The sequence below is a fragment of the Glandiceps talaboti genome, chromosome 6 (assembly GCF_964340395.1).
Source record: "Glandiceps talaboti chromosome 6, keGlaTala1.1, whole genome shotgun sequence".
NCBI classification, from domain to species: domain Eukaryota; kingdom Metazoa; phylum Hemichordata; class Enteropneusta; family Spengelidae; genus Glandiceps; species Glandiceps talaboti.
The window spans coordinates 13,996,657-14,017,083 of NC_135554.1; the positions used below are offsets into that span (position 1 = coordinate 13,996,657).

The 20,427-nt window shown below is 37.0% G+C and overlaps 1 protein-coding gene across 3 annotated transcripts in view; it reads left to right on the plus strand.

The window, feature by feature from the left end:
• LOC144436471 (microtubule-associated serine/threonine-protein kinase 2-like) overlaps positions 1 to 19,647 on the plus strand; it is a 152,206-nt gene extending 132,559 nt beyond the window's left edge. For all 3 annotated transcript variants that reach the window (XM_078125270.1, XM_078125271.1, XM_078125272.1), the window contains 16 exons: positions 2,477 to 2,640; positions 3,825 to 3,936; positions 4,679 to 4,852; positions 5,432 to 5,530; positions 6,061 to 6,190; positions 6,928 to 7,108; positions 7,459 to 7,633; positions 8,210 to 8,301; positions 8,629 to 8,709; positions 9,616 to 9,686; positions 10,087 to 10,314; positions 10,641 to 10,865; positions 11,293 to 11,548; positions 12,185 to 12,576; positions 13,588 to 13,805; positions 14,564 to 19,647. In XM_078125270.1, the coding sequence (XP_077981396.1) occupies positions 2,477 to 2,640; positions 3,825 to 3,936; positions 4,679 to 4,852; positions 5,432 to 5,530; positions 6,061 to 6,190; positions 6,928 to 7,108; positions 7,459 to 7,633; positions 8,210 to 8,301; positions 8,629 to 8,709; positions 9,616 to 9,686; positions 10,087 to 10,314; positions 10,641 to 10,865; positions 11,293 to 11,548; positions 12,185 to 12,576; positions 13,588 to 13,805; positions 14,564 to 15,799 (3,834 nt within the window). In that variant the 3' untranslated portion in view covers positions 15,800 to 19,647. The remainder of the gene's footprint in view (positions 1 to 2,476; positions 2,641 to 3,824; positions 3,937 to 4,678; positions 4,853 to 5,431; positions 5,531 to 6,060; positions 6,191 to 6,927; positions 7,109 to 7,458; positions 7,634 to 8,209; positions 8,302 to 8,628; positions 8,710 to 9,615; positions 9,687 to 10,086; positions 10,315 to 10,640; positions 10,866 to 11,292; positions 11,549 to 12,184; positions 12,577 to 13,587; positions 13,806 to 14,563) is intronic.
• Positions 19,648 to 20,427: the final 780 nt, after the last annotated feature.

A 20,427-nucleotide genomic window follows, 5' to 3' on the forward strand; every position in this document is an offset into this window, starting at 1 on the left:
TCCATATTTCTAGTTGAACCGTAAGAAGAATGATATCTAGATTCATCATGAGCTCAATTCAAGTACTCAACACGCAGTCTTAAACTACGGTTATGCTTGGTACTGAGTTAAACGATGACGTACCATGACATTAGGTGTCACGGTTTGTTAGCAGTTACATTTTGTAGTTTTGCATAATCAACAACACTTTGTAATCTCTGACACCAGATATATGATTGTCATATATGGTGTGCATTGATTTCATGTTATCGTATTCTTTTACACTAAGAAGTATAACTGAAAGCAATGGAAAACTCGGTAGTTTATAGAAATTCCAGGCTGTCCAGCTCACCAGTATACATATACATGTACTGTTAATGAAACGCAATGCCTGTACAATGTAGTTAGTCTGGGAATACCCTGTAGTTGGTCTAGCTACCTAGGGCTACACTATCTCTTTGTCTCCACATAGTATTCATGAATGTATACTTTACGGTGTATGAAATGAAATGCCCTGGAGTTATCATAGATTCCAGGCTGTCCTGCAGCTCTGCGTAACTTCGAGGGAAACGAAATGCTCAGCAGTTGTTCTACATGTAGTATACATTCCATATTATCAGTTGAATACCCTGAAGTTACCTATACATGTACGTCTGGCTGTCAGACTTAATTTAGTCAGCAAATGTTCACTTTAGAGAACCACTTAAGAGGCAGAGAGATTTCTCTGACGGGGTGTCACCCTCTAAATGCAGAGCATGACACAGTGCTTTCAGAGGATGACATGAAACATGGAATGTGTATAATACAGACAGACACACACAACAGTCAGCTTTCTGTCAAGTTTCAGTCTTTGTCAATCAAAGATAAACAGAAACAGCAGATGATAAAGTCGTAGTAGCTGAGAGTGGAATAGAATGCATTCAAGTCATAATTGATGGTGAATACTTGAAATAAAGAGTGCTTTCTGGTTTTAAAGAGACATTTCCTTTTATATGCATGTATTTTGGTTGAATTTCAAGGTTTATTTTGCATTGTGAAACTTTTTTTTTCAGCTCTCAATATAAGATAACATGCAGTGTTTTTATCAGCGATAAAAGTTCCTATTTCTTCACTGGGTTGTGAAAATTTCCTTCTTTGGAAAGTTATCAGTGTTGAATGTACAAGAAAATAATGTACTGGTAACGCTGATGTATAATCCTCGGGAGTTGAGGAAGTGATTATATACATGTTGGGACTTTGGTCTGTGCCAGGAGTAATAATTGTGCAGTGCTATGAGTACCCCCATATTCATTTCTAGTTGCAGAATGCATTTGCTACAAAGAATGCGACTATCACTTTTGTTGCAGATGGCAAGCGCTACATAGTCACACTCTTGTCTATAAGCATAGACCCTACACATGTATATGTGGGTTCTGTGGTCTAAGATAGCTTCTGTTAGTTGCACTAATGATCGCACACAGCAAAGACTACTATAAACTGCAAGTAGCACTTTGGGTCGCATAATACCTTTAGAGGTACTCATACATACCTCGATTACAACATCTCTTGTGGAAATTGCTGTATGATATATACATGTACCGGTATATTTATACAAATGTATCCATTTAATATTAGTACAAGGGGGTTTTTTTGTGAAGAAAAGAAATTTGCCCAAACTTGCAGTCATTAATTAAAGGCCAGGGTTTCAATCCCTTGTTCTCACGTTACTGTTATCTTATTAGCAGTGTACTCTCTAATGAATGACAAGAATTTATGTTTTGGGTCAAAATGATAGAAACATGGTTTTCTTGTGAGTTACCCCGTAGTAATGGAGAGAAAATGGAGAGAAACTGTTGTTTGTGGTGGCATGTCAAATTGACTTAGAAAGATGAGTTTGTTGAACAAAGAAGTATCAGTGCAACTACATGTACAGTGATAATGGTATAACAAATTTTTCAACACAGATGGACTGGAGTATGACATACATGTACTTGTACACTTGAGTTCAAATAAAAGGATAATAAAGCCAAATCTGGTTAAAACTTCTGCTTTATTTGAATCTCATGACTTAGCAGTTAGAGGGCATACTGCGTATCAGTGGAGACATGGAATGATTACTTTGGGCTGTTCTTTTGTTGTTATCCGACGTTTTCCTACAATCTACTAGAAGTTTCAACCCTAATCCAATTTGATGCGCCACTGACGCACACTTTTTCTAGTGACGCACCAAAGTTTGGTGTTCCGCTGTCTCTTACTATGTGGTGACTCACAAGAAATGCCAGTTTTTAGCATTTTGACTGCCAACAACAAAATTTGGCTATCATTAGAGGGCACACTGACCCTTTAGTGTATCTTTCGTAGTTTGAATTAACACAATGCAACAGATTTGATAATATGGAAATTTTAGTCTCTGGCAAACCAGCTGCGGATCACAATTACATGTAGACAGAAATTTCTAGTTGAGAAAATATCTATATTGTCATATGTTTATTTCTTTGTTATTTATGTTGTTTTTCAGTCTTCCTGTTCAAGTCAGGAGAAGCTACATCAGTTGCCATTTCAACCAACACCCGATGAGTTGACACTTCTCACAAAGCACTTTAGTAGTGGGGAGGATAATCCTGGACAGGAAGATGATGGAAGGAAATCGCCGTCCATCCGACCCAGATCAAGAAGTCTTAGGTAGGCAGAAGTCGTTATTGGAGACAGATAACTGTAATATTTCTCCATTCAAAAGTGTTATTCTTTCAGCATCTCAAATTACTGTAATTGAAACATTTGAAAACTAAGGAAAATTCTCTTTATCTTATCTTTTTCCGTAAACATTCAAACAAACACAAAAGAAGTGAAAGATCTGTCGTAAAGTGTACATGTTGTTTAAGATTAAACATGTGTAAGTTGTGCATTTTGCTTGCACCAAGTGTTTTGTCATAGGTATGATCCCATGTACTGAGACGTCATATTTGGTTCTCTTTCTTCTTTTCCATTTCTTCGCTTCAAAGCTTAGCCATTCTTGATGTAAAATATGTACCATGGTTAACGTAAGCTTGGGATTTTTTGAAGCAGTTTCCAATTTTTGAGCATTATCACTTTTTTTCATCATCATCATTGTCGTCATCGTTGTTGTCATCATCATCATCATCATCATCATCATCATCATCATCATCGCCACCACCACCACCGCCTCCCTTCTCATCCCTGACTAACATCCGTGCAACATTTCTAAAAGTTACTGCATGCATGCTCCAGTCAACTTTTGTATCTCAAAAACTTTTGTATCTCAAAAACTTGATAATGTTATAAATAGTACTAATCACAATTACAATTTTTGTATTGGCTACTTTTTCATAGATTTCTATGAATGCACATGTACATGTGTGTCTTTCTGTATGATTTTATTACTTACATGCATGTGTGTGTTATTGTTTATTTGAGAGAGTTGTGTATGTGTGTACTGTTTGTATGTATGTATGTATGTATGTATGTATGTATGTATGTGTGTATGTATGTATGTATGTATGTATGTATGTATGTATGTATGTATGTATGTATGTATGTATGTATGTGTGTGTATGTATGTATGTATTTATGTGTGTATGTATGTATGTATGTATGTATGTATGTATTTATGTGTGTATGCCATTGTCTTGCAATCTGTGTGCTATATGTATGTACATCTCTATGTGAGTAACTATTGGTGTGTGTGTGTGTGTGTGTGTGTGTGTGTGTGTGTGTGTGTGTGTGTGTGTGTGTGTGTGTGTGAACGAGAGCGAGAGATAGAGATATTTTTTTCATATACTAAAATATGTATGTCCAAATACGTGATGTGTTATTGTCTAAATCTATCAATTCTTTTCACATTGCAGTAGTAGTCCAGTACTTGGACCTGGTGGTTTAGAATGTGAGGTACTTATGATGAACAGTGTATACAGAGACAGATTTCCTAAAGCCAAGGAACAAATGGAAGAAAAACTTACGGTAAAAATATTGCCTTTATCATATCTCTTTCTGCGAATTTAACTCCAGTATGTCGATTTACATTTTTAATGTCTCTCTGTAACCGTTTTCACTGTCTATACAATGTGTGCTGACCTTGGTAACAATTTTCTGCGAGGGTGAACAAATCTAATTATGACAACGATATTAATTAGATTAAGTGTGTTATGTGAATACCAAGTGTCGGAACAGACACATTTATATCAGCTAAATTATATATACATGGTAAGTATCCATTTGTATTAATGTGATCTTTATATTGTGATGTCCATTTCCTTCTGTATTCTTCGGAGACAGTGAATGTACAAGTAAGTTGAATCATGGTTGAGCTTACAAGGTTGTCAATTTCATGTTTTATCTAATGTATGTTTGTGTCCATTTCGTTCTGCAAGTTTTGAATTATATGGTACATTTCGTGTGTTTTTGTTGTATATATATTTCTATGTCCATTTCACTCTCAGGCAGTACATTTACAACTAAAGTTGAACCACAGTTCAGCAACATGTACAAGACTCTTAATTGGGTGGTGAAAGTGCATGGCCTCTGGGTTCGTAATTAGAAAAGCAAATTTATACTCACAGAATCAACAACCTTTTTGGAAGTGTCATCCCAAATGTTTGCCTGACAGCATTGTGACGGGTGTACGGCAGACTTTTGAGGATAACTGGATATTTTCTAACAATCACCCACATTTCTATTCTTTTTTCTTTTCTTTTTTTCACAGGAATTTATTGAATCACTGAGTGCAGAACAGGAGACACATGACAGCATATTCTGTTTCCTAGTTCACCAAGTCTTAGAGCTGGCCAAGGATTGTTTGGAAAAGTCACAAGAGGGTCTAGTGACCAGCGCCTATTTTATTGAACTGTCTGAAAACTGTAACCGACTTGTACAAGATGTAAGTAACGATGACTCTACCATATTCAAGTCAGGTTGAACACGTTCAAACCAAAAATATGGATTTGATACCCTAATCTTTGTACATCGTGATATGCTATTCTATTCATTTTGTAGTGCTTGAAATATTTTTTTAAAAGACATTTATTTAAAATTGCCACACTCTTCCCAATTTTTCTTGATTTATCCTAACGAAGGTATTATTATATTATTCCACAATATTCACTTCCCATCTGTGACGCAGAGTGACAAGGCCCCTCAGGTTACTCATATTTTCCTTGGCTAAATGATAAAAAAAATTTGTCGACATAACATCGAAGTGTGTTCACAAAGCGAGTATGTGTTCGCTGAAAATAAAACTCATCTATTGAATACTATTCCACTGGATTGGAAAACTGTCAAGTCTCTTGATCCACAAATATTTTTGGGAACTACTCCCATGGATGAGAATAACACATTGACTTATGTACCAAACTTATTGTGTTCATTTATGAGTTACAGTTTGATGTGTCTGTACTGTGTACTCTCTTAGCACTCTGAGCATCCAAACATATCTCTGCAACTGTATCTCTTTCACTAGGCCCAGAATCGATCTAGTTCAACTGCAGACTCTGTCAGTGAAATTACAAAGAAGCTATTGATCATCATATCAAGGCCGGCCAGATTACTGGAGTGTCTGGTAAGTGGAGGTGGTGATAGCGTTATTTATGGAAAAACCACTGACTTTTCTGCATGATCAGCGTTTCTTTTCTTTAGGATTGAGAAATGCTGTTTGCTATCTTTTTAGGATGTTACAGCTGCAGTTTGCATGTCAACCATTAGAAAGTAAATAACATTCTGTTATCGTATCTAGAGAGTGAACGCTTGTGTACAATAGCAAACAAAATATTGTCAAATTTGTCTAAGTTTGCTACTAGAGGGCAGCAGACATTCTGTAAGATGAGCTAAAGTTGAACTCTAGAGGGCAGCAGACATTGGCCTTGAGACTTGAGGTTACAGTGTCTTACAAATCTTATCAGAACCTGATGTAAATAACACTCAATACTTTAACTGTTATCATTGTAGCAGAGACACTATGTCAACAACAACAACAACCACAAAAACTGTGCAATAGTTTCATGCAGTGTGCAGGAATGTCATCTGTTTAAATTTTTGTCACTCTTTCCTCGTCAAATCATGTAATTTTTACCTCATCTTGTCTCTCGACAGGAATTTGATCCTGAAGAATTTTACCACCTTTTGGAAGCAGCAGAAGGTGAAGCCAAAGTGACGGAGGGAATAAAGGAAGATATACCTAGATATATTATTCAGAAATTAGGACTCAATAAAGATCCATTGGGTAGGTTCAGTCGGAAAAATATATGAACAGTTATCACTATTTTACTTGAGCTGTAAGAATGGGTCATGGTGTACTTATCTGAAGACTGCAAGTCAAAAATTATGAGTTTGTTTGTAAATTATTTTTTTCTTTCTTTTCATTACCTCTCGTTTACATTTTGTACGTTGCATTGTTTCTGCTGTCATAGCAGTGCTCAGTGAATCATCAAGTAGCCAACCAGTGCACAGCTGCGCCTATTGTTTATTTTATGCATTGTAAACAAATAAATTGGAGTCTTGTTTATCTAAAATGTTGTGCTAAAATTCAGTCCTGCATAAACCTAAATACTCAGAAAACATTTTGCTGTCATACTTGCTATTTTGCAGGCTTCAATAAGTCCCTAAAGACAATTTTTTTGACAAATTAGTGAGCCTTGTGTATTGTGATTATGTATTTGTATGATGTTTCAGTGTGGAGGGTCGATGGTTTCAGTCATGACTTATTTTGACATTTTTTCCAAACAAAATAAGTAAACTTTTACAAGGTTACGGTATTAACACAAAGTAGTACCAATGGCTAGGAGACAGGGAGGGTATTGAGCATATCAGAAGAAGGACATTATCTCCAGTATGAACTTTGGTATATTTTTCAATTTCTAACAATCCACTCCAAATTGTGGAAATTTATATATACTGGTACTTCAAAGATGTAGCATATTGTGTTTCGTTTTCAACTTTATGTTTTTTTTCCCTCCATAGAATTAATGGATCCCTTCAGTTATGACAGTGGAAGACCAGATACGCCAGATACCGATGAACTTGCCGGGGAAAAGGAGGAACCGCAACCCCCACAAGCCAGACGCAGGAACAGTCTTATGAAAAAGCAACCTACGGAAGATGACTTTGAAAACGTCAAACTTATCAGCAATGGTGCTTATGGGTAAGTAAGACAGAGAGGTTCAACTCTCAAGGGTTGTCAGTCGTAGCTGAGCAGTGAGATTGTATATATCTCTTTACTACTACAGTCTGGGTTTGAACTCAACCATTGCTGATCAAAACATTATTCAAATTTAACCAGGTATGTATGTAAAATGGGTGATGCTAAATTTGACCCTACCAAACAACGCAAGCTTTCTCATTACTTGTGTTTCCTCCTAGGGTATTGTTCAGTGTCAACGGTATTGAACAACTTTTCTGAATTTTTATTTGGAGACCGATAAAGATCATCATTGTTGTATCGGTACATAGATTACATATGTGCCATAAACATAGACACTGTCTACTTCACAGGGCTGTGTATCTAGTCAAGCATAAAGAAAACCACCAACGGTTTGCCATGAAGAAGATCTGTAAACAAAACCTAGTGTTGAGAAATCAAGTCCAACAGGTGTTCAATGAAAGAGATATTCTGACGTTTGCTGAGAATCCCTTTGTGGTTGCCATGTACTGTTGTTTTGAGACAAAAGTAAGTATCGAACCCGTAGGCTAGTTCTAAATATTTGTCTATGGTTCTTCTATTGTACCTGAAGGATTGATGTGTTATTCTACTAACTGAAACTCCTTAAAGGGGAACACCACCCAAGGAAATAAAGGTATTTTCGTAATATTTTGGGTTCTGGAGAGTCATTTCATGATTTCACATGACATAAATTCTGCACGATTACCAAGAAAAACCAAACTGAAACTCTTTTTCTCCTTCATTTGTTTTCATATAGTTGTCCACTGTTGTCACATTGGACTTAGCTGAACAATGAATATTCATGACTCCCAAGTGCTTATTACTTCAGATGAATAGTCATGAATATTCATTGTTTCTAGGTAATTGGGCAAAATTTATGTGATTTGAAATAATGAAATGACTCTCCAGATTCCAAAATTTACGAAAGTATGTTTATTTTCCGGAGTGGTATGTGCCCCTTAAAAACATTACTGTTTACTAGATATGTAGCATTGCAGTTAGGTGAAAATTTATGAAGGAGTTGACGATGTACTTTTTCGCTACACCCTAAAAATTTATTTTAATTTTATTCTTTGTGAACAGAAACACCTTTGCATGGTTATGGAATACGTAGAGGGTGGTGATTGTGCTACTTTGTTGAAAAATATGGGTCCTTTACCTGTGGACATGGCAAGGTATGTACTGTCTTGTGTTCCTGTTTTAAATCATACCTTACATTTTTTTTTAAAGAAAACTTTGCAACCTTTAATGGGGCAAGGTCTGTAACTTTATTGTCTTTGGTTGTTGTTATTTTTTGTTCCATTTTTAAAAGTTGAAGTTTGGTTGAAAAGAGTAAATTCATCAGCAAAATACTTCCGAGGTCCTGTTACCAACCAAAACGTAGCAGGTCTCAACTCTAAATTAAGATGGTGTGAAGTAATTCCAGCAAATACTTTAAATAAATGAGAAGATAAACTGATGTGAAAGGTATATGAGATGTATGTGTTTTTGGTTTCTTGTAGGATGTACTTTGCAGAAGCTGTCCTAGCTGTGGAATACATACATAGTTATGGTATTGTCCACAGAGACCTCAAACCTGACAAGTAAGTGGATAGATGGGTGGATGGGTGGGTGGATGGATGGATGGATGGATGGATGGATGGGTGGATGGATGGATGGATGGATGGATGGATGGATGGATGGATGGATGGGTGGGTGGTAGAGAGGGAGTGGTTGGTGAGTGGGTGGTTGAATGAATGGATGGATGGATGGATGGATGGATGGATGGATAGATGGATGGATGGATGGATGGATAGATCGATGGATGGATGGGTGGGTGGGTGGGTGAATGGATGGATGGATGGATGGATGGATGGATGGATGGATAGATGGATGAATGGATGGATGGGTGGATGGATGGATGGGTGGTAGAGAGGGAGTGGTTGGTGAGTGGGTGGTTGAATGAATGGATGAATGGATGGATGGATGGATGGATGGATGGATGGATGGATGGATGGATGAGTGGGTGGGTGGATGAGTGGGTGGGTGGATGGATGGGTGGTAGAGAGGGAGTGGTTGGTGAGTGGGTGGTTGAATGAATGGATGGATGGATGAATGGATGGATGGATGAGTGGGTGGGTGGATGGATAGGTGGATGGGTGAGTGTGTTGATGGGTATGTGGATGCACTTTATATGGGTGGATAGCTGGCTTAATTGATGGTAGGCAGAGCTGTTCTTGAAAACTTGATGTTTTGTTGAGTATACCCTTGTGTGTGCATAATACATTTAGAAGCAATAAGGGATTTTACGTCTCATCATTACAGATCTCACAATCTGTCATGAGACGATAACCGACTTATTGACATTATTACCATCAGATCTCACAATCTGTCATGAGACGATAACCGACTTATTAACATTATTACCATCATATCGTAGTAACGTTATATTTATTTGCAACTTTTCACCTTCAATATCTTAATATTGAATGTTTTTTTTCTCATTTCAGTTTACTGATAACGTCAATGGGACATATCAAACTGACAGACTTTGGTCTATCGAAGATTGGTCTCATGAGTTGTGAGTATCTCATTTTTGATGAATTCTGAAGAAAAAAATATATACTTAGATAACAGTTGATATTATGTTTACAAATTTTTTATTAAAATTTGAGGAAACAATTTGGAACTGCCAATTGGAAAGATTTGTTGAGCTTTCAATTGAAGCCACGACTGTTGATATTAGTGAAGTTAGGAAAATGTCATGGTTTGTATCCAGCAGTGTGTAATACTAATAGTTACATAAATGTCTTTTTGCTTTATAAATCCGATTTTTTTATGCTTGACATTAATTACTAACAACATTACAATGAGTGTTAGTAAATAACAATTATTGTTACTACTGCCATCTATAAACACCATTTGCAATGTAAAAATCATAAGCTTAAGTGAAGTTGTATATTTTCTGTGTCTTGATACAGTGACGACAAATATTTACGAGCATGCAATCGAGAAAGACGCGAAACAATTCCAGGATAAACAAGTGTGTGGTACACCGGAGTATATTGCACCGGAAGTGATTCTACGTCAAGGTTATGGCAAGCCTGTTGATTGGTGGTCCATGGGTATCATACTGTATGAATTCCTGGTTGGATGTGTACCTTTCTTTGGTGATACTCCCGAGGAATTGTTTTCACAGGCAATCCAAGGTGAGTTCAAAATACATGACATGGGTATAAGGACGACATCTGTTGTACGTGTCAAACCTTCTTAAAGTACCCCCCCCCCCCCCCCCCCCCCCATCAAACCAACTTACACCCCCCCCCCCCAACAGATGACTTGCCTCTACTTTGTTTTGCTGAATTAATATGAAACAATAATCATTTTTAAATACTTTAGCTCATTTGACAGAATTTGTCTCCTGCCCTCTAGTGGTCAACTTTGGTAAATGTCATTCATATTGTGTATCAGACTTTATATGAACTGTAAACCTCACAGCTAACAAACATTATTTGACTGACATACATCATTGCAGACACCATTGAATGGCCAGATGGGGACTATGCCCCAGATGAGGATGCCCAAGATATGATAACGACCCTACTACAAAGGAATCCTCTAGAGCGGCTTGGTGCTGGTGGTGCCTACGAAATCAAAGAACACATGTTTTACAGTGGTTTAGACTGGAACTCTCTACTAAGACAGAAAGCCGAGTTTATTCCCCACCTTGAGGGAGATGATGACACAAGTTATTTTGACAGTGAGTTAATATTATCTAGCTATTACTGATACCTAATTGTAGTAGATATTTGTACTTGATAAGGTCATATGTTTCATGTTTTCTGCTTTGTGGTTGGACATTAGTACAGACACACTGTTATGATAGTGTGTGGTACAAGGTACACCTACACAATAGCTCAGATATACATCAAACACACGCACGCACGCACGCACGCACGCACGCACGCACACACACACACACACACACACACACACACACACACACACACACATACATACATACATACACATCCACATCCCTGCCTGGGAAATTCCATGACAAAATTTAGGAATGATTTTGATTTGTGTTTGCTATTATGTAACGAGTTACAAAACTGGCTTCATTGTATTAAGTATTCTTTCTACAACTACATCTAATCAACAAACTTTGCCTTCATCATTTCTAGGTCGTTCTGACAGATACAACCACGAGTTAGACACAGAAGATGATGACGAAAGCTCAGACGTTCCTGAATTTCATAACTTTTCAACATGTTCACCACGATACAACAGATCATACAGCAGTATACACAGAGATATTGAAGAAGCAGACCGTAAACAACGACAAGAAAAACTACAAAGAGATTTGGACAAAGAAGCAGCCGCCATGGACAAAAAGAAACACAGCACGCCTAAACAAGACATATCAAGTTCTCCTGAAAGGTATACTTTCCTTCTCTTTCCATCCACATGTCTTCTCCCTTTCTCATCATGTCCACTCTGTAGCTTGAGTTTGTTGCATGATGGCCATTTTTTGCATGTATGTATGTATGTATGTATGCATGTGTGTGTGTGTGTGTGTGTGTGTGTGTGTATCTATGTACATGTATGTATGTATGTATGTATGTATGTATGTATGTATGTATGTACAGGGCTTGAAATTAACTTTTTTTCTTTGTTAGTCCTAGTGGGCTACCAGTTTCAGAAAATGGTAGCCCAAGGATTGTGACCTGTAGTCCGATATTCCTGAACTGAAAAGAAATTTCCCCTGTTGGAAATATTTGTTTTATTAAAATACTTTCATGTCCATAAATCTTCCATCCTCATCACATAATCAGTGGTAGCCTGAGTGGGCTATCAGCCGCAAACTATGGAATCCCCATTACAATGTTAACGAGGACTTAATCTTATCCTATTCTTAAATATTTCAATATGTTTTTGGTAATGTCCGTAATGTCTAGCTTCATCTTTAGTAACGTTTTATTTTTGTCAGTGTAATGTATGTATAGAAAGTTTGTACTTTTATAAACTTTATAAACTCTCAGAAACTTAACATTCTGCGTTATTTCATTTCTGCAGTTCTTTCAAACTTTCGCCAAGAAACCAGTCCACACCAGAGTCAGCAAAGAGCGAGAGCGTGAGCAGCGAGCATTCCCCAACATTGCCTCGACGACACTTACGTAAACCTGCTATGAAGGACACTAGCAGACTCCCAAAATTCTCCATCTCACTAGAAGAGGAGTTTAATGAGGAAAGTAGCCCTACTATCACAACCACAGATCTAACACAGACCGACACAAATGAGGAGGAGAAGAAGACCGCCATAAAGGAAGTGGTTCGCAGCAAAGAGTTCTCCCGTGCTATACCTATACCGTTGAAGATAATGCCTGAACCAGCAGGTGCCAAGTCACATACTAGACCAGTCATTAAATCAGCCTCTGCTACTGCATTGTCATTGTTAATTCCAGGAGGTAAAGGTCAAAATCAAAATCATTGGGTGTAATATGCACACACACATACAATACATACGTCACTCAAGTCATATTTCACATTTCTTCCATTTTCAAAGCACCATTCGTAAATGCACTGTGGCAAATGTAGAACGGTAGACATTTTTTTTTTAAGATACAATTTTGATGTATGATAAGGTGTCTAATCCTATCCCTAACCTACACCAGACTCCCTAACTTGAATACAAATATGAGTCTTCTGTACATACACTCTTGCCTTTCACATGCGCTATGTATGTTTTCTGTTATCCACATAAAAATGTATACACCTAAAAATCACAATTATACAATTACAGTCTGTTAAAAGTAAATGTTTATCTTACACTTTCATCTGTTACTTAGTTTTTTGTGCTACACTGCATGATACTACTTTTAGCACACACACACACAAAACTGTCTCGAGATGAAATCATTTTTCAATTTTTACTTTCAACCACCTTCATGTTTAAAAGGAACTTTTCACAATCAGTATTTACAGAGGTTTCATCTTTAAGTTAGTATTTTTGTGCAAATTAACAGTTTTCAAATTAATGATTTTTGAAATGGCTACCCTAGGAACAATTGTTCAAGGAACTATTAATAGTGTAAAAATGTTTATGAACAAAATGTGAATTGCACACAAAATACCCTGATTTAAGATTAAATTCTGAATTCAGTGTTTTGTTTGGAAACCTGGTGGACATCAGAATTTGTGTGTTTTGAAGCATCAGTAGTTTGTTATTGGAATTCATGCTTTCTCTTGTTAGAAAGATGAAACTTATCAACTTTTTACACTGATTGAAATCATCAAAATTTTTCACAAAGATAACAATTATTACTTTTTCAACAAACATGAAAATTCTCAACTTGTTTTTTGTCAGAGATGTAAGCTATTACTCTTATATACCAGAAAGGGATCTTGCGTACAAGTTTATCCAATTTAACTGTGTGCTTCACATAAACTTTTTTGTTTCCTTTTTTTTGTTCTCTCAGAGGATAGTTCATCACCAATGCCTTCACCAGGAGCATCTAGTTTGACGTCATGTAGTTCCAGAGACACGTCACCAAGCCGTGAAACATCACCCTTGAGTTTCCCCACTACACCAGCTATACACATAAAGAAAAGATCCCGTGGGTTTGGTTTTACACTCAGAGCTATCCGAGTGTACATGGGTGACAGCGATTACTACACAGTTCATCATTTAGTTATGGTAAGTCATTTTAATAGTTATGGTAAGTGATGCTCTGTGTCAGTTATGGTAAGTCATGCACTGTCAGTTTAGTTATGGTAACTGATGTACTGTGTCAGTTTAGTTATGGTAAGTGATGCACTGTGTCAGTTTAGTTATGGTAAGTGATGTACTGTGTCAGTTTAGTTATGGTAAGACATGCACTGTCAGTTTAGTTATGGTAAGTGATGCACTGTGTCAGTTCAGTTATGGGAAGTGATGCACTGTGTCAGTTCAGTTATGGGACGTGATGCACTGTGTCAGTTTAGTTATGGTAAGTGATGCACTGTGTCAGTTTAGTTATGGTAAGTCATTCACTGCTTCAGTATAGTTATGGTAAGTTATGCACTACATCAGTTTAGTTATGTATGGTAAGGCACGCACTGTGTCAGTTTAGTTACGATAAGTCATGTACTCTTTAGGCCTAAAATTAGTGTGTTCTGAATGATTACAAAATTTAAGAATGTAGCGTAGAAACAATTATACAGCCACGTGTAAAATAGCATTGGGATTTAATGATCCTTACAAGTATGTTGGTTTAAGAGCCAAAGTTAACGCTAGATTAAATGTGGCTGTAGCAGTCATATCTCGACAATTGCATGGATAAGAGTAATGGCACATTCACTGTATCGTGATTACAATTGTCTGTATATTTTACAGTCAGGCCACTGTTCTATATTTTTGCCATTTTTTGCATAAGGCTGAATTGATAATTGTTTTCCTGTTACTGTGTTTTATAGGCGGTTGATTCCCGTGGTCCAGCATATGAAGCCGGTTTACGTCCTGGATTCTTGCTAACACACGTCAACAGTGAACCAGTGCAGGGTCTGTTACACACTCAAGTTGTGCAACTCATCCTGAGCAGCAGTGGCGGCATCACCTCCAACCAGGTGACACTGCATGCCCTACCATTGGAGAAGACATCCATTCGCAGCGATGGACGAAAACGATCACTAGCCACCAGTAAGATGGCTAAAAGAAAAAAGAAAGGACGCAGAAAGGACAGTGATAAGCGACGTAAAAGTTCTTTGTTTCGTAGACTGAGTATGAAGAGTAGCAGAGGTGATACTTTACTGCATTCTTCATTGAGTCCAAGTAGGAGTATTGGGTCACTGAACCGACCCATCGGAGCTAACGAATCCTGGCAAATGCAGCCCAGGTCACCAACCAGAAAAAAGTCTCCCCACTCTCCGCCAACATATCGATCACCACCCGACTCTGCTGGGGGTTCACCTCTGGCATCGTCAAATAGTAGTTCACCAAGTTCAAGTGTACCCAACTCACCTGCCAGTTCTACAACACATTCACATTTCTCTTCAAGGCCAAGTTCGTTACATGGATTGACTCATAAACTGTCCAGGACATTTGGTCGGACAGGACACAGAAGAAAATCAGTGGGTCACATACCGTTATCACCACTCGCACGAACCCCTAGCCCCTCACCTAGTGCAACGTCCCCAACTAGGAGCCCAAGTCCATTAGCAGTGTCACTCAATCTGAGTCACTCGCCAGGAAGCTCTAACACCACCCAGACATACCCAGTACATATGATGGCAAGTCCAACATTGACACTTGATCCGAAGACTAAAAAACAGTTTGTGCGACCTAGGAGTGCTGACACACCAGGTTCACCACTGCTGCGGAGAGCTCTATCTCCAGATCGCCTCCATCCCGGCTCAGCTGACTCTCCTCCACGGAGGCGTTCCTTAGAACAGATGGAACAGGCTAAACTAAGCCATAGCAGGGAGAGACACCGGAAACTGGAGCGTTACGGGAGTGCGGAGCTTCTGAAAGCTGTTGAAAAGAAGAAGGAAGACATATCAGTGAAAAAAACAGAAGGTGCTGAAAGTTCTTGTGCACGTGTCGCGGAAAGTGAAAAAACAGAAACTAGCAGGTCTGATGATAATAAGACTGCTGAGAAACCCACAGACTCGGAGACGTGGGAGGACAGATGTAACTTATTTGAATCTTTGTAAATATAAATAATATTGTTGCCATAGTGATGACTTTGCTGCTGTCCACTTTAAACTTAATTGAAACTTTTGTACTGAACTGCACTGCCAGTATAAGATGGTATGGTACGAAACATTCGTGTAGAATTGTGCATTACGAGTGACATAAATATGAGCTCAAACATTTTTGCTCAACTAAAAAGAGAGAGAGAGACTTTTGAAATATTTTTTACAGATGCCAGTAACTTAATGAATGTGACTTTTGTCTGTATTGTTTTGCGTAATTTTTTTTTGGTCAGTGACCACAAATGTGTAGAATAAGGCAGAGTGGTATGATAATTGGTAGAAGTGAGTGTGTGTCAACGAATACAACCAAAACGCTCATCATCAATTAAAAAAAACTGTTGCTTGGTTTGGGTACCACGTATGAGCTTTAAGCGTACACATTTACAGTTGTTTGTGCGCATTCGTTTATGATGTTGATGAAATAGTTCACTTGTAAATAAAAGGTAAAGTGTGTGTGTGTGTGTTTTCATCCTTTTTGGTTTAATACACAAAATATAAGAGGCAACTGGATTTAACGCTTCATCAGTATATATATAGGATGGGTATTAACTCAAGTCTTGCTTGTATGTGGTACTATAACTGCATTGTTCACTGACACATTACACAACCCATCATATAGATTTCATATCTTCAACTTATTATAACCAAAAAAAAAAATTATGAATAGAACATGATCTCCAAGCTCCATGCACGTAAATCATTAGCGTTTACTCACGACACTCTTTGCCAAATTCTTCAAATGATGACTTACATGTTACCAGTGTGCTGTTGACATTCAAAACACTTCTTGCCAAGCTTGCTACTGTGTTTCAAAAGACATGCATGTTTTGAAACATGTATGTGAAAACTGAAAAGTATGATGTTAGGAATGGATGTGAGACAAGTACAGGAAAGTGAAAAACCACATGAACAAAGTGTGAGAGAGAAATTCTGGGACATTTTCAGTTTGTCATGTGAATTCTGTCTCTGTCTGTGTCTTTGTATATTTATTTTTGCCAAGTGCTTCCAATAATACTGATATACATTGTCACAATTTGTTGATATTAACTTTACAGACAAAAACGAATTTGTAACTCTTCTGAATTTTGTGTTTCCCTCCTTTGTTGGCTTACTTTTAAATGTCAGTAAGTGAAAACAGATTGTAAAGTGTTAGGAATGATGTTTACAATGTTTAAGGGCTAAATACAACTTTTGCCTCAGTTTGAAGAAAATGCTGATTTTTTTTTTGTCACTTAGGTACATCAATCAGTATTTTTTTTTTGACTTTGTACTATCTTTTTATGTCAGAGCATCTCAAATCACTCAAAAATCTATTCAGACTCCTGAACTTTTAACCCAATCCCGGATAATCCATTAAAGCCCTGGAAAAATTTGGTATGCTCCTGGAATATGAGAGATTCACAAAAATAAAATCAACCAAAAAAGTACTGTTCCAATTCTTCTGACAATGGATCTTGCTTTGAGGAGATGTACCAATAAAAAACGCTCTTGAAAATGAATGATGATGACTAATGAAAACAGCAGTGGAACTGATAAAATATCAGAAATTCCGGATAAACTTGGATAAGAACACTTTAAAGTGACCGTATGGATGAGGATTGGGGTTTTATTTTGGATTTTTATTTTACAAAATAATTTTATCATGGCTTCCTACTTGAAAAATCAATGTCAAACAACCTTGACCAAATCTGTGTTTGTAACTTAACACATTATAAAAAGCTAAAAAATATATAAACAGTTTGCTACAATAACAAACATTTTTATACACATCTTGTGCAATTTATTGAGTTACAAACAAGGACTTGGCACATATTGTTTCACATTGATTTTTCAAGTAGAAAGACATGATACAATTGTTTTATAAATTAAAAACCAAAAATAAATACCCAATCCTCATCCATATGGTCACTTGAACTTCAGGAAAGAGATACTACAACTTGTGATTTATAAAAAAAAAAATAATGAGAGGAGATTATGAGAAATAAGAACATTGAAAGTCCTTACCAACACAATCTGTTTTTAACACTAATTGTTGATATCATTTTTTTTCTGGAAGCAAAGAGATTGATTGGCATCTGTGTTGATTTCCTCTATTGTTTTATGTATGTTTCTATATTATGTATATTTCATAACTAGATCTACACAACATGTTTAAACATTCCATATGTACATAAAAAAAAATCATTCTAACTTGTAAATTTTGTTGCCTTGCATAGCATTTTCAAATTCTGTAAAATAATTTTGTACATGCACATCATACAGTCTTACCCTACTCACCTCTCTATATACCAGTGGTTTAGTCGTTGTCTTTGAATGAGATGATACCATTTGATAAGGCAGGGGTGTATGGGTTTCCATGCAGTCTTTGAGTGTGTGAGCAGTGAAGCAGTTATATATTACAGTAGAACATTTACACATTACCAAACATTGTTTACTTTTTCATTTGTCTATACGTAGACTTTTAAGATACGTCATTGTACTCCGTCCTCACCAGCCTGGTCTGAAAGAGATTGACTGAAGTGTGAGGGCGTCCTGTCATGGCATACCTTACAGACTAGTCTATACGTTGATTTATTTGAAATAGAAATTGTAAACTTTTTTGCTGTTAATTTTGTCCCAGTAAACTCCAACCCATTCACAGATCAAATCAATCTAATAAAAATCTGGGGTCACCATACAAATTTTTGAAATAGAGGTCAAAGTGTTATAAAAAAATAAAGCCATTTAAAATCCAACATGGCCGCCTATTGCTGTGTTAAATCTATGGGGAAATGAAAGATTATCAATTTCTCTTACAACAAAATGGTGGATTCCCAAATTCAAATTTCAAATTTCTTTTAATATTTCAAAAGGGCCAGAAGCAAAGTTTCATACAACAAGTTTTTAAGAACGTTAAGTTTCAGTGAAAATGGTCCACTAGGTATGTACTGCCTTAACTGTGTATTAGTTTGTGATGCTTGTGCAGACTCCAACACAGAATCCCTGTATAAACAGTACAAATATACAGTCGGCATTATTTCATTATTTCTTAACGAATTGTAAATTTGTTGAATAATGAGTTCTTCAATCGTACGTCAATCATACATACTTTGAAAAATCCAAGAAAATAAAGAAGTCAAAGATAGAAAAAAAAATAATGAAGAAAAACGAATCATTTCCATTACAGCTACTGGGGTTTTCAATGATTGAAGATGCAAAACACACCAAGCACTTTAATAGTTTCTCTTCGGATATCTTTTCAATAGAGTTGTTTCTTTGTGTGAAAGACAAGTGAGAATATATGCCAAGTTAGAAATTGTGACTTGAATATTCACTGTTCAGTAGAAACTGCTACGACATTAGCTGTACGATACTGGCCTTTGTCAACCTAGCCCAAATTATAGTCTTATGGGATTGTGTTCATGTATTTGTTGCTCCCTGTAAAGTCTGCAGTCTCAAAATAACCCCTCCTTATCTCACCTTTCCATCATTGTTAGCGTGTACGATACAATCTGTCATGCATGCCACACCCCGTTGGCTACCACAAAATGAGCAATGAATGGGGCTGAATGAGATGATATATGTACACTCGACAACACTGTAAGCCAAATTTGAATTTGAGTCTTAAGTGTATTAAGAGGGGGGTTAGAGGGGGAGGGGGATTTTTACAAGGAGATGGAAAGATTTTCTAGTGGGAAAACAAGTTACAAGGTAACATACAAAATGTCACAGATCTACACCAGCAGTTCAAGTTTGTGGTATGTGAGTAAAATATAGTATAAAATGTGATTATTACACAATAAATGTAAATTTGTTTGAAATATCTTTTGCTAATAAAATATGAATATTTGTAACAAATTGCTGTGATGGACATTTTTTTAGTACTACTGAACTGAGCTTCAGTATATTGCAATGATAACAATAGGGATGGGTGTACATGTATGTGCCTAACAACAAGACCACGCCCATAGCAACAGCCAAATCGTGGTGTGTATTGCAAAGATAAAAACAGGGAGGGATAGATTTAAAAAAATAAAGACATAAATGCCTAGCAACATGGCCCACCCCGTGATGAGTGGAAGACACTATTGAAAGTCACCCAACAATCAGATGCAACAACCTTTTCATTAAACCTTTCATTAACATTTCAACCCTATGTATCATATAGATGGCACTGTCTTTCAAAGCTGGTAAATTATTACTTAAAAGGCTATCAACAGCTAAAAGACTACTCCGTACTCTTCAGGTCTCCCAAGAACATGTCAAACCTATGTATAAAGAATAGTTACATGATGGAGTTGCCTTGTGTAAAGGCTGTGAAATTATTAATTGCCTGGAATGGTTTGGATAGCCCAAAGATTACCTTGCTTCTAGGAGGAGACCCGTAGGACCTCCAAAACAGTAGGACGTTATACCCTACTTGAACTCTTCCCCCTATCTTTTACTGTCAGTTATGCTAATGAACTTTACTTTTTTTTCTAAACATTTCAACCATATGTGTAAAGATTGGTTGCGCTTACGCGATGATGCTGTCTTGTAGAGTATTGTATATACAAGACAGCAATACTCGGCATGTGAATCTCATATGGGGTGGGGGTCATCATGTT